The sequence below is a fragment of the Hyperolius riggenbachi genome, chromosome 12, assembly GCF_040937935.1.
Source record: "Hyperolius riggenbachi isolate aHypRig1 chromosome 12, aHypRig1.pri, whole genome shotgun sequence".
NCBI classification, from domain to species: domain Eukaryota; kingdom Metazoa; phylum Chordata; class Amphibia; order Anura; family Hyperoliidae; genus Hyperolius; species Hyperolius riggenbachi.
This window is the reverse complement of record NC_090657.1, coordinates 46,845,231-46,860,354: the sequence shown is the minus strand read 5'-3', so window position 1 is coordinate 46,860,354 and position 15,124 is coordinate 46,845,231. Positions and strand designations below refer to the sequence as shown.

Genomic DNA, 15,124 nt, shown 5'->3' with positions numbered 1-15,124 from the left:
CCCAGAAGGCCCAGCCAATCAGAAGGCGGGCTGACATCAGCCGACTTCCGGGTCAGCTGACACGTCTCCGCAGCCCATAAAGATGCTGGCATTGCGCGCGCACACGAGCCAGCTGCCATCTATGAAGCATTGACAGACCGGACCTCCCATGGACCATTGGGAGGCCCGAAGACGCCGCAGCGGTGACAACAGTGACATCAGACGCGGAAGCGGCGGTCGCGCCGCTATCCGCATTGGAGGTAATTTCGCTACTTCTGACACTAGGCCCACAGAGCTTGAGGACTAGGATACACCTATATATCTCCTCTATACTTTTCCTTTCTTTCCTTTTTCCTCTTCTTCTCTATACTTGCTACATATTTTAATGTAGCTAAAATGGGTCTATATGTCTAAATATGTATTTCTAATACAATTGCACTGATATGTACCTTTGCCTTGCAAAATGTTGTTTATTGGCACAATATTACTCTGTTATGTTTATTGATACTTGTTTATTGAAGACTCAATAAAATATATTTTCAAAAATAAAAAGTAAACACAAGAAGTTGAAGGCGCACCCTCTGGACTGGTTGGCGTGCCTGGACTCCTATTTCTGTGTCCCCAGGAGTATACTACGTAGCATCAAAGAAAGAGTCGGTACCTCCCAAGTATTTTATAGCTATTTTATGGTGCTGCAATGACAGACCGCTGTTTTGAGCACTAGGCCCTTTCTCAAATTGCAATAGCATCATGGCTATTGCAATTTGAGAAAGGGCCTAGTGCTCAAAATAGCGGTCTGTCATTGCAGCCTACACCATAAAAGAGCTATAAAATACTTGGGAGGTGCCGACTCTTTCTTTGATGCTACACAAAAAAAATGCAGTACTGCCAATTATTTTGAAAATGCAGAAAAATAACAAATGACACTAAAAATAAGAAAACGCAGGTCATTGAGATGTCATTGAAATGTGTTAGATGTGCAATGAACATTAAATCGGAATCCCACATGCTGCATATGAATTCTGCTACGTGTGAATTAATTTTTTTTGTATTAACGTTGCCACTCAATTACCAATTCTGTAATTTGAACCAATTCTGTATTTTGCACCAACTCTGGATTTCTCGCTGTATTGGTATGTATCATTGTCTGTATTATTTTGTACCCCATGTTTATTTCTTACTTTATACAGAGCCACGGAATATGCTGGTGCTTTATAAATCAATACTAATAATGTGCAATTATTATACATGGCTTGATAGAGGGTTTTTGAGTAGTCATATACTAAAATAGCCACAAAATGGCAGTGGGATAAGATGTATATGATCATTGGCAGAAATGTATGTACAGTGGGATGTGAAAGTTTAGGCAACCTTTTTAATCATGATTTTTCTGTATAAATCGTTGGTTGTTACGATAAAAAATGTCAGTTAAATATATCATATAGGAGACACACACAGTGATATTTTTTAGAAGTGAAATGAATTTTATTGTATTTACAGAAAGTGTGCAATAATTGTTTAAATAAAATTAGGCAGGTGCATACATTTGGGCACTGTTGCCATTTTATTGATTCCAAAACTGTTAGAACTAATACATGGAACTCAAATTGGCTTGGTAAGCTCAGTGACCCCTGATCTACATACACAGGTGAATCCAGTTATGAGAAAGTGTATTTAAGGGGGTCAATTGTAAGTTTCCCTCCTCTTTTAATTTTTTCTGAAGAGAAGCAACATGGGGTTCTCAAAACAATTCTCAAATGACCTGAAGACAGAGATTGTTCACCATCATTGTTTAGGGGAAGGATACAGAAAGCTGTCTCCAGACATTTCAGCTGTCTGTTTTCACAGTTAGGAACGTATTGAGGAAATGGAAGACCACAGGCTTAGTTCAAGTTGAGGCTTGAAGTGGCAGGCCAAGAAAAATGTCGGCTAGACAGAAGCAACAAATGGTGAGAACAGTCAGTCAACCCACAGACCAGCAACAAAGACCTACAACATCATCTTGCTGCAGATGGAGTCACTATGCACGTTCAACCATTCGGCGCACTTTACACTAGGAGATGCTGTATGAGAGAGTGATGCAGAGGAAGCTTTTTCTCCACCCACAGCACAAACAAAGCTACTTGAGGTATGCTAAAGCACATTTGGACAAGCCAGCATCATTTTGGAATAAGGTGCTGTGGACTGATGAAACTAAAAATGAGTTATTTGGGCATAACAAGGGGCATTATGCATGGAGGAAAAACAACACAGCATTCCAACAAAAACACCTGCAACCTAAAGTAAAATATGGTGGTGGTTCCATCATGCTGTGGGGCTGTGTGGCCGGTGCAGGGACTGGGAATCTTGTCAAAATTGAGGGACACATGGATTCCACTCAGTATCAACAGATTCTGGAGTCCAATGTCCAGGAATCGGTGACAAAGCTGAAGCTGCGCCGGGGCTGGATGTTTTAAAAAGACAACAACCCTAAATACTGCTCAAAATCCACAAAGGCATTCATGCAGAGGAACAAGTACAACATTCTGGAATGGCCACCTCAGTCCTGAGACCTGAATATAATTGAAAATCTGTGGTGTGAGTTTAAGAGAGCTGTCCATGCTTGGAAGCCATCAAACCTGAATGAACTCAAAATGTTTTGTATAGAGCAATGGTCCAAAATACCTTCAACCAGAATCCAGACTCTCATCGGAACCTACTAAGGCCTAGTGCACACCAGAGCGGTTTGGCAGCGTTTTGCGATCTGCTTGCGGCTGCGGATATGCCTGGTTAATGTATCTCAATGGGGGTGTGCACACCAGAGTGGGAGGCGTTTTGCAGAAGCGCATACTCCCGGGCTGCTGCAGATTTTGGATTGCGGCGGCGTTTCTGCCTCCAATGTAAAGTATAGGAAAACCGCAAACCGCTCTGAAAAACGGCAGTTCAGAGCGGTTTTGCAGGCGTTTTTGTTACAGAAGCTGTTCAGTAACCGCTTTACTGTAACAATATCAGAAATCTACTACACCAAAAACGCTTCCCAAAACCACAAAATGCTAGCTGAAACGCTACAGAAAAAGAAAAAGCGTTTCAAAATCTGGTAGCCTTTTTCCGGATCTGCTAGCGGTTTTTGGTGCACCGGGCCAAAGAGGCGATTAGAGGCTGTAATTTCTGCAAAAGGAGGATCTACTAAATATTGATTTCATTGCTTTTTTGTCGTGCCCAAACTTATGCACCTGCCTAATTTTGTTTATGACGATTAACAAAGTTGCCCAAACGTTTACATCTATATATATATATATATATATATATATATATATATATATATATATATATATATATATATATATATATATATATATATATATATATATATATACATATATATATATATATATATATATATATATACATATACATATTGTGATATTCTGGGGGTTTTTAACTCAATGGTAGAGTAGGTCAGCAGCATCAAGGGTCATAACACACCAGCCAGTGAGTCTTTTTAGGGTAAAAAATAAAACAATTCCGCTTTATTGTCAGTCAAACAATGTCCATAAACAGCAACAAAATAGACCACTCTGAGTATGCAGTAATCACACTGTCGGCACAGCACAAAATTATACAGCCTTCTTCAGCCACACTGGCTTTTCAGTGACACCCTGCCACGGGCCTAATGACAGTCCTGGTGTCACTCACCTTTTCCCAGGCTTCTCCTGGTTTTCCAGTACTGAAGTCCAACTCCCCTCCAGCACTTCCACATCAGCAGCTTCCCTGCTGTTACAGGCCTGGCAGCCCTCTTGGCTGCACAGCCTTTCCGGAGCCTGCTTGCTCCACATACAGCCCACTGCATCCTGACTGATGCAGGTACTTATCCATATTCACACAGGTGAATCCATTAACACCCTCTCTGCCAAACTCAGGCCTGGACTTGGAGGAGTGGCGTGTAAGGCCCACCCTTCTCCCAATACACGCCAGCCCTGGATCCCAAACTAATCTACCAGATAATGTCGTTGCTAAATTGCAACAAAAGTCATTATCCAGGACCTTTTCCTTCACATCCAGGCCAGAACCAAGCAGACATCTGCTCTGACCATCACTATATATATATATATATATATATATATATATATATATATATATATATATATATATATATATATATATATATATATATATATATATATACAGTGGCTTACAAAAGTATTCGGCCCCCTTGAAGTTTTCCACATTTTGTCACATTACTGCCACAAACATGAATCAATTTTATTGGAATTTCACGTGAAAGACCAATACAAAGTGGTGTACACGTGAGAAGTGGAACGAAAATCATTCGTGGTTCCAAACATTTTTTACAAATCAATAACTGCAAAGTGGGGTGTGCGTAATTATTCAGCCCCCTGAGTCAATACTTTGTAGAACCACCTTTTGCTGCAATTACAGCTGCCAGTCTTTTAGGGTATGTCTCTACTAGCTTTGCCCATCTAGAGACTGAAATCCTTGCCCATTCTTCTTTGCAAAACAGCTCCAGCTCAGTCAGGTTATATGGACAGCGTTTGTAAACAGCAGTTTTCAGATATTGCCACAGATTCTCAATTGGATTTAGATCTGGACCTTGACTGGGCCATTCTAACACATCGATATGTTTTGTTTTAAACCATTCCACTGTTGCCCTGGCTTTCTGTTTAGGGTCATTGTCCTGCTGGAAGGTGAACCTCCACCCCAGTCTCAAGTCTTTTGCAGACTCCAAGAGGATTTCTTCTAAGATTGCCCTTTATTTGGCTCCATACATCTTCCCATCAACTCTGACCAGCTTCCCAGTCCCTGCTGAAGAGAAGCACCCCCAGAGTATGATGCTGCCACCACCATATTTGACAGTGGGGATGGTGTGTTCTGAGTGATGTGCAGTGTTAGTTTACCGCCACACATAGCGTTTTGCAGTTTGGCCAAAAAGTTCCATTTTGGTCTCATCTGACCAGAGCACCTTCTTCCACATGTTTGCTGTGTCCCCCACATGGCTTGTTGCATACTGCAAACGGGATTTCCTATGCTTTTCTGTTTACAATTGCTTTCTTCTTGCCACTCTTCCATAAAGGCCAACTTTGTGCAGTGCACGACTAATAGTTGTCCTACGGACAGATTCCCCCACCTGAGTTGTAGATCTCTGCAGCTCATCCAGAGTCGCCGTGGTCCTCTTGACTGCATTTCTGATCAGCGCTCTTCTTGTTTGGCCTGTGAGTTTAGATGGACGGCCTTGTCTTGATAGGTTTACAGTTGTGCCATACTCCTTCCATTTCTGAATGATCGCTTGAACAGTTCTCCGTGTGATGTTCAAGGGTTTGGAATTTTTTTTGTAGCCTAAGCCTGCTTTAAATTTCTCAATAACTTGATCCCTGACCCGTATGGTGTGTTCTTTGGACTTAATGGTGTTGTTGCTCCCAAGATTCTCTTAGACAACCTCTGAGGCCATCACAGAGCAGCTGTATTTGTACTGACATTAGATGACACACATGTGCACTCTATGTAGTCATTAGCACTCATCAGGCAATGTCTATGGGCAACTGACTGCACTCAGACCAAAGGCGGCTGAATAATTACGCACACCTCACTTTGCAGTTATTGATTTGTAAAAAATGTTTGGAATTATGTATGATTTTCGTTCCACTTCTCATGTGTACACCACTTTGTATTGGTCTTTCACGTGGAATTCCAATAAAATTGATGCATGTCTGTGGCAGTAATGTGACAACATGTGGAAAACTTCAAGGGGGCCGAATACTTTCGCAAGCCACTGTATACATATATATATATATATATATATATATATATATATATGTGTATGTGTGTGTATATATATATTTATTCCGATATAGCTAGGTTAAATTGTAGACAGTTATCCACGGCAGTGCTTAATTTTATTTTTGATTTATACAGTTTTCTACTTGTTTTCATTTTGGTTATAAAGCAACCATGCACATTAGTAGAAAGAACGATCAAATCTCTTACCTCTAGACAATATGGCAAAATATGTTGGCACTTTATAAATCAATAATAACAATAAAATGCCTTTTCAATAACCAGCTAATAAATACTCAAAATTATTTTGGCAGTACTTTTACAGCTACTTTTTGGTACTTTTTCAATTGAAAAGTACTGAAAAGTTGTTATAAAGAGAAGATGAACATGTATCTCCTAGGAGAAAACATAGGAGAAAAAGTGAATTGCGTATGTGCCCATGGGCCTTATGTAATTCCCCAATTCTCCTATGTTTTTTCCTAGGTGATATTTTATCTTCTGTTTAATATAACTTTTCAGCACTCTGCAATTGAAAAAGTACCAAAAAGTAGTTGAAAATTATTGCCGCAATTATTCTGAGTATTTTCTTGCTTGCTGGTAGCTTAAAAGACATTTGATTGATCAGGTGTGAAATATCACCTAGAGGATATGTTTGTGTTTAAGTAATATTGTAAATGTGCTGTACTTTTTTTGCAGATCGAACAGAAGAAGCTAAACCTAAATGCAAGACTGGCATTCCACTCCAGTTCCCTAGTGGATATTTCTTGAACAATTTATGGCATACCCTGCACTGTGACGTGTCATCATTTGAGCGCGTGGAAAAAATCAGCACTTGCCTTGCTCACAAAATGGTATATGTGAAGGGAGATTCAACTCTTAACCAGTGGCTGTCGTACTTCCTAAAGCTGCTGAAATGTAAGTACTGAAATAAATGGGAGTCAGGGATGCTGTAGTTACCTTTGCCGCTTTCGCGTCTGACGTCACCTCGCCCGCAGCCACATACCCTCAGGCTCCTCTCCGTAGGCTGGGCATCTCTGCATTACACCAGCATAGATTGGCATGCGCACGAAATAAACAGCGTGATCTTTATGCACTGAGGAGGCGAGTCAGCTGACACACCAGTCAGCTGACCACGACCGCCGTCTCTGAAGCGTTCATTGGTCGGCTCACTTTGGGCGGGCCATTTGGATTAGCTGTTTGTTTTTAAGCTCAGAGCCTTCAGTGGCTCATTGTCTGTTGTTGCTGAAACTTCACAGTGAAAGTTCTCAGACCTTAGTCAGATCCGTGAGTGTTTGATCCGGCAGGACCCCGGGGATTCACACTTAGCTTAGGATTATCATTATTATTATCATTACTGTATTATTATTATTGTGTATGAACCTTGCCTGAACTCTTGACTATTCTTCCGATGATTCTGTACCTTTGCCAATCTGATCTGCTGCCGACTCTAGCCTGAACTTTGACTCTGATTTAGCCTTCTGTTTCTGTACCTTTGCCCATCTGATCTGCTGCCGACCTCGGCCTGTTTGACTTAGATTTTGCCTGACGATTCTGTACTGCTGCTGACTGACCTGTTACTGACCTCGCTTGTACGACCACTCTCTATCAAAGTGATAGCCCCAGCCACCAAGGGCTATCACTTAAGGAGTACTCCTGACACTACTGTGCACCAATACACGTGTGATCACACTCTGAATAAAGTACTGACTAACTGTCTGATAGAGCACGTTCTGATCATCAGATACGCCACTGATCATTACATAACAACAGACTAAAAAATGACTATGGAGGCCTTAAATGCGCAGGTTCAGGCTTTAACTGCAGCAGTCGAGCAGTTAAAGTGAACCTCCAGACTAAAAATCGACTCAGCAGCACTGAAAAGGCCTGGTGTTTCTTTAACAGTTTCACCGCATCAGAACTTTGTTTCTCTTATACAAGCCTCATTTTTAGCTGCACAGAAGAAAACTGCCCGGGCAGTTTTCCCCTCATGCTGTGCAAAGCATGATGGGATTTCTGATGATGTTGTTCTCGTTCTGCTGTTTTGGTGCAATTTTTTTTGAATTTGACATTTGAAGCCTAGCGTGTGCAGCTGGGAGGGGTTATCAGGACACAGGACAGTTGAAACTGTGTCTCATGCTCCCTGTCACCTCCTTTCAACCAAAAAGATGGCTGCCCCCATGACAAAGATGGCAGCCCCCATGAATCACAAACATTTGCCTGTTCTTTTAAAACAGAGTGGGTAAAAGATTATATTACCTATCTATTCTAATTAACATAACTAATGTAACTTAATAACAGTATGTTTGTTTAGGCTGAAGTTCCCCTTTAACCACTACTGTTACGGCACAACAGGCTCAGTTAAATCTCCTGTCTGAGGCTATATGCAGCCCACAGGAATCTGTATCATCATCGCCTCGCACTCGTGTTTTTGAACCTAAAATGAGAAATTTTCAGGTCTTAAGTCAGATTTCAGGAATTTCAGAAATAGGTGTATGTCTTATTTTCAAATGAGACCCCTGTCATCAGGTTCCGCGTTGCAGCGTGTAACTCTGATGAAAACGCTATTGCACAGGGACTCTCAGACCTGGGCGTATAATCTGCCAGATGGCCATGGAGCTTTAGTGTCCGTTCAGGCATTTTTTGATGCCATGGCGGTTATTTATGATGACCCGGACATAGCCGCTACAGCAGAGAGAAAATTGAAAAGACTACACCAGGGTCATGGTACAGTGGAGGATTACGCCTCAGAGTTTAGAAAGTGGGCAGTCTCTTCTAGATGGGAACATTTTGCTTTATTGGATTGTTTCCTTACAGGGTTATCAGAGTCAGTATCAGATATTATGATCAGTCATCCTGATCCCAAAACCCTTGATGAGGTGATAACATTGGCCAATAAGATTGATTGCAGGGTCAGATATAAGCAGGGCAGATCATGCATTTTTTCTAAGGCAGTACCTTCCACTCCCTCTGGTGCGACTGGTACGGATGAGCCAGTGCAGATAGGCCATTCTAAACTGAGTCAGAGAAAACCAGAAGAAGGAAAGAGGGTCTCTGTTTGTACTGTGGGGAGAAAGGGCAGCTTATCCAAAACTGCAGTAAGAAGTTGGAAAACTTCTCCGCCTAGGTGTAGTAGGAGGTACTACCCTAGGCGAACCTGTTTTACCTCCAAAAAATACCAAGATGTTACTACCCTGTTCTATCACGTGGGAGAATTAGATTCATAACACCCAGGCCTTTTTCGATTCAAGTTCTGCAGCCAACTTTATCGATTTTGATTTAGCTTCTTAGTGCAACATTACCATCTGTTCCAAAGAGAGGCAAATTTATGTAACTGCAATTGATGATTCTCCCCTGCAAAACAAACAGCCCCTTACGCAGACTCCTTCCCTGGTTCTTCACGTGGGAGTTCTGCATAAGGAGGAGAAACAGTTTAATGTCCTTAATATGTCCTCTTCTACTATTGCCTTGGGTCTTCCCTGGTTGCAAAAACACTCTCCTCTGATAGATTGGAACACTGGACAGTTGCTGGCATGGTCTTCAGCCTGCCAAAAACAGTGTCTGGAGAAAATTGCCATGTGTTCTGTTGACTTTCAGGTGGAGGGTGTTCCTGCACAGTATATCGCTTTTTCTGATGTGTTTTGTCCGCGGGCTGCTGATAAACTTCCCCCTCATAGGGAATTTGATTGCCCCATAGACTTGAGACCCGGTACGGTACCATGCCTCACAGGGGTAATTTGTACAACCTCTCAGGTCCAGAACAGGTAGCCATGAAAGATTACATCAAGGAAAACCTTGATAAAGGTTTCATTCGTCTAGAGTTGAGCCGATATTTTCGTAATTTCGCATTACTATAATTACGCATGCGAAATTTGCGATTACGATGCGAAATTACGGTAGCGTAATTGCCATTAAAATCGTAATTGAAAATACCGTAAGCGTAATTTTCAACGCGTAATTTCTGATTTGAAGGAACCCCATTGGTCTGCTAAGGACCAATGGGGCTCCTTGGAGCCCAAATTCAAAGATGCTCAGAGCTCTGTCGGGTCTGTGCAGCGCAGACGCGTATGCGGCGGCTGAGTGGCGAGTGACGTCGGGTGCGGCGTAGTTACAATGTAACAAAGTTGTTACATTGTAATAACTTTGTTACATTGTAACTGATAGAACATTTCCGAGGCTATTTCGAGGGATCATTTATTTAAAGGGACAGGTAAGTATTAATGGTTAATTAAGAATATTAAAGGACTTTTTTCGTGGTTATGTTTTTTGTTCAATTAAAATACTTTTTCTAAGTGTTTGTGTGTTTATTTACTTTTAACTCTTAAAGGAAATGGGTAAGGGGTAAAAGTACCTCTATACTCATTTCTCCTGGGAGGGGGGGGGGCATCTGGGGGACCTCTTTTTAAAGGGGACTCCCAGATTCCACCATGAACCCCCCCCCCCCCCCCCAGGAAATCGCGGCCTCCACCTCCACCGCCCATCGGAGGTGGAGAAGAGCCCCTTGTTCTTGGATTGGACAAGGGCTCGGAGGGGGAGGGGAAAGCTTGGCTGCCCCTCCCCTTCCGAGACCCCCAATCCATGGACCATGTGGGCTGGTATAGTCAGGGTGCGGAGCCCCACGCGGCCGGTGCTCCGCATTCTGGTTATCCCAGCCTGCATGGGGGACAAGGGGTTAAAGAGGTCTGGGAAGGGGGACCCCACGTCGTTTTTTTTTTTTTTTTATATTTCCCACACTCAGAACAAAGTAAGTAAAACTCTTCCCACTTGGGGGAATCTATGAAAATAATACACTATTGTTACCTGTGCAAAAAAATCTGACATTTTCCGCATTTAAAAGACATTTTTGCCCTTGAAACTTAAAAATCGATTTTCTCAAAAACTATAAGGTCTTTTTGAAAAAAAAATTTTTCCTCTTATTCCCACTGATCCCCTTAATATACCCTAGGAATTTGGTGTTCCTAAACTTTAAGCAGGCTTTGCTATTAACCGTTAAAGTCGGCGGGTTTTTAAATGTATACATTTTTACTTTGAAACTTTAACATCGATTTTCTCAAAAACTATAAGGTCTTTTTGAGAAAAAAAATTTTCCTCTTATTCCTTCTGATCTCCTTAATATATTCTCCAAATTTGAGGCTCTTAGCATTTAAGGGGGCTTTGCTATTAACCCTTAAAGTCGGCGGCTTTTTTATATTATACGGAGCGTTACGGTTTAACGCGAAATTACGGTAGCGTTTAATGCGAAATTACGGCATGAGCAAATACCCATTGTAATGCGAAAATTACGCGAAAATTACGCTTACGCGAAATTTCGCGAAATCCTTCTTCTTTACGATTATGTACTTACGGCCATAATCGTAATTACACTAATTACGCGAAATTTCGCGAAATCGTAATTATGTCATTACGCTCATCTCTACATCCGTCCCTCTAAGTCTCCGGCAGGGGCATGATTCTTTTTTGTGCAAAAGAAGGATGGTGGACTCCATCCATGCATCGATTACAGAGCATTGAACAAAATTACCATTCAGAACCGTTATCCACTGCCGTTGATTGATGACTTATTTGCACAAGTTGCTGGGGCTAAACTGTTCTCCAAGCTGGACCTGAGAGGCAGGGCCGGATTTGTGGGCAGGCCACATAGGCTGAGGACTAGGGCGGGGCAAGGTCTGAAGCGGGATCGCAGGCAGCCATCTGTAAATCAGATGTTCCGTCATTGCTTCTCTGCACGCAGCTGTTTTCTTTCTCCTTGCATCTCTCCTTCAGGCACTACTCTTTCTCTCTTCCCTCCCGCCCCTCCCCTTCACTCTGACACTGAGGGGCGTGACTGACCAGGTCGGAGACCCGGGAAATTGGAGATGAAGGAAGACATCGCTTCCAGCTTATGTGCTTATGTGCTAGTCTTGCTGAGTGCCTCTAAACACTCTGTGTTAGTGTCAGTCCGTCCAGACATCCCTGCTTGGTATACTGATCTTTTCCTGCAGAACCTTTACCCCGTAAAAGTGTCTCCCTCCTGCATACCCCGAATTCCTTAGCAGGCTAGCAATGATAGCAGAAGCATTGCTTATCATTGCAGTGTAATATAAAAGAACAGGATGAAAGCACAGGGGAAAGGACATGAGCACTGGCTGTGTCTGCAGAGACTTGTTGAGTTGATTAGTGATCTTCTGTGCTGCCATGAATTGCACTTGTGTGACAAAAAGTGTTTGATTTGTATGCTGTGTTGTAGTTAGCTGTTAAAAGTTCCAGCACGACTAAAAGGGTTTGTTAGTCCATTCATTCCTGAAGACATTATTGGTATTGCTTTAGGGCTCATTCACACCATGAGCAGGGTGTCATGACAGACAGAACTGCACATAGTGCCCACAACGCAAGTAGCATGAAAGTCTATAGACTTTCGTGTTACCATTCACACTACAGTGTGGTTACCTGTGTGCTGCGTTGTAACGCAGACAGGAACATCCAAGCACAGACACATGCATTTTTTTTTAATAGAATAAAAGCCGCAGACCTAGGTGATTTAGCACATTTCAATTTTCAATTTTCGATTTTGTTTGATTAGCCGCACCCAGGCTATGCATATACATAGGTTAGGATTTAGTTAGTGTTAGGCCCCTCCCATGGAGGATCGACTTCTTCGCAGTGGGAGGGACGAGTACTTAAAGTGAACCAGAGACGAAGCACCCTTGTGTATTTTACCATAGAAATCAGTGGGGACATTAGAGAAAACATTTACCATGCTCTCTGTTCCATCCTCACTGCTAAAAGTGTCTGTTATCTAGCTGAGATAAGAATCCCGGACTGAGCATTGAGTCTGGCTTTGCTATAATGACTCAGCTATAATGATTCCTGAGCAAAGCCAGCAGGGGGCAGGCTTGGACTTGAAGACAGCAAAGAACACAGTCTCAGCTATAATTATTCTGTAGCAAAGCCAGACCGACTGCTTAGTCGGGATTCTTATCTTAGAGGTGATAACAGGCAAATTAAACAGAGAACAATGTAACAAAGAGCAGATTAGGTGTTTACTGTCATGTTCCCACTGATTTATAAGGTAAAATACATGAGGTTGCTTCATCTCTGGTTCTCTTTAATAGGTTGCATGCAAGCTGTTACAGGAAACTAACATCCTCCTCCAGTGGTAGACAGGTCATGTGTATGCTCGGTGTGTATTATATCCCACAAGTGGGGCTTGCACTCTTTTGCAGGTAGGCACTTGCCTGTTTTTAAGTAGCGCTGTTTATTTCCTTGCTATGTACTAATTTAATTAGTTTTTGGTCAGCTGCTCCCACTTAACAGCCTTGCTTTTAGTGTATATTCAGAGCTTCTGTTTGGGTTTAAGGTGCGTTTGTAGTTTCTGGGGGGGCTCAGCGCACCTCTGATTGGAGGCCATTCGGAGGCGGCCTGGTGTTGCGCTGATCCACCTTTTGCGCAATTTTTGATGCATTTATGAAATTGCGTTCATGCATGCGTTGCGTAGTGTTAATGAACATTTTTTTTATCACTTCAAAGGTTTTGTAAAAAAACTGGGTGCTAGCTGTTCTTTTTACAGAGGAAGCCTTATTTGGGACTGATATACTAATCTATATACTGACAATATATGTACCCTTCTACTGGAATGAGTTTATAAGACTTGACATTTGTTTCTATCCTCTGAATTAATATGTAGCTTATTTACAGATGCTCATATTATTATTATTTAGTATTTATACAGCACCGACATCTTCCTCAACGTTATTCATTGTGTATAATGTCTGGTCACTGAACAGTGGGGCTCAGAATCTAAACCTACCATAGTCATATGTCTATGTATCATGTAGTGTATGTATCACAGTTTAGGGCCAATTTTGGGGGAAGCCAATTAACTTCTCTGTACGTTTTGGGGATTTGGGAGGAATCCAGAGTGCACGGAGGAAACCCACGCAGACATGGGAAGAACATACAAACTCCATGCAAATAGTGCCCTGGCTGGTGTTCGAACTGGGGACCCAGCGCTGCTAGGCGAGATTAACCACTATGCCACCGTGTTGCCTTTAAACAAAGGAAACTCAGGAGTTACTGCAGTAACCAGCAGTAATATTGCTGTATTGCTGTGCAGAGACAGCGCACACATGCAGTTGGCAGTACTATCGCCTGCAGTTTACTGCAAGTTATGCTATTGAGAAATGTGAACATGATTCCTTATCGGGTATGTGATGTTGGGAAAATATAATTACCCTAACCCACCATGTGACAAGCTTTTATTCTGTGTTGTAGCTAATCATATGCAGGGCTATTTCACATGTACAGGCTTTATTGCCACATGGGAGGGGCGGCTGGTGAAAGTGGGCCTTGGGTAGTAAAAAGTACAAATCCGGCCCTGCTGAGAGGGGCTTACAACTTGATACGCATAAGACAGGGGGACGAATGGAAGACTGCCTTCAACACACCCGATGGGCATTACGAGTACTTAGTGATGCCCTTCTGGTTGTGTAATGCCCCGGCAGTTTTTCAAGAATTCGTCAACGAGATCTTTAGGGAGGTATTGGGATGCTTCGTTGTGGTTTATCTAGGTGATATTCTGATTTTCTCCAAAAACCTCTCAGAACACCAGGAACATGTGAAGTTTGTGCTAACTAAACTTAGGCAAAACTGTCTGTATGCCAAGTTAGAAAAATGCCTGCTTGAGGTTTCGGAAATTTCATTCTTGGGGTACATCATCTCCACCAATGGGCTGTCCATGGACCCCAAGAAAGTTACAGCCGTGCTGGAGTGGCCACAACCTGTCGGGTTGAAGGCGCTTCAGAGGTTTTTAGAATTTGCCAATTATAGGAAGTTTATTAAAGGATTTTGCACTGTGATTACCCCCCTTACTGATCTGACCAAAAAAGGGGCGGATACCTACAATTGGTCTGAAAAAGCATGTACAGCTTTTTCTCAGCTGAAGACCCTGTTTTGTTTCGCTCCCTTCTTACGTCATGTGGACGTCACACACGTCCTTCCATTGTGGAGGTGGACGCTTCAGAGGTAGGAGTGGGGGCTGTACTGTCTCAGCATTCCGGGGTTCAAGGACAACTACATCCTTGTGAATTTCTTTTGCGCAAGTTCTCACCAGCCGAAAAGAATTACGATATCGGTAACAGGGAACTGTTGGCCATCAAGATGGCTTTTGAAGAGTGTCGCCACTGGCTGGAGGGGGCAGAGCATGTGATCATGGTGTACACTGATGACAAAAACTTGGAGTACATTGAGGGGGCAAAGAGGCTCAATACCAGACAAGCTCGTTGGGCTCTCTTTTTCTTCCATTTCCGGTTTATAATTACTTACAAACCTGGAAATAAAAACATCAAGGCAGACGCATTACCCCATTGCTTTGAACCCGAGACAGTACAGCCCTCATCCC

The 15,124-nt window shown here is 42.5% G+C and overlaps 1 protein-coding gene across 2 annotated transcripts in view; it reads left to right on the top strand.

Moving 5' to 3' along the window:
* The window catches only part of LOC137540712 (NXPE family member 4-like), a 124,875-nt gene that overhangs the window by 69,730 nt on the left and 40,021 nt on the right, over positions 1-15,124 (top strand). For both annotated transcript variants that reach the window (XM_068261836.1, XM_068261835.1), the window contains one exon: positions 6,448-6,666. In XM_068261836.1, the coding sequence (XP_068117937.1) occupies positions 6,448-6,666 (219 nt within the window). The remainder of the gene's footprint in view (positions 1-6,447; positions 6,667-15,124) is intronic.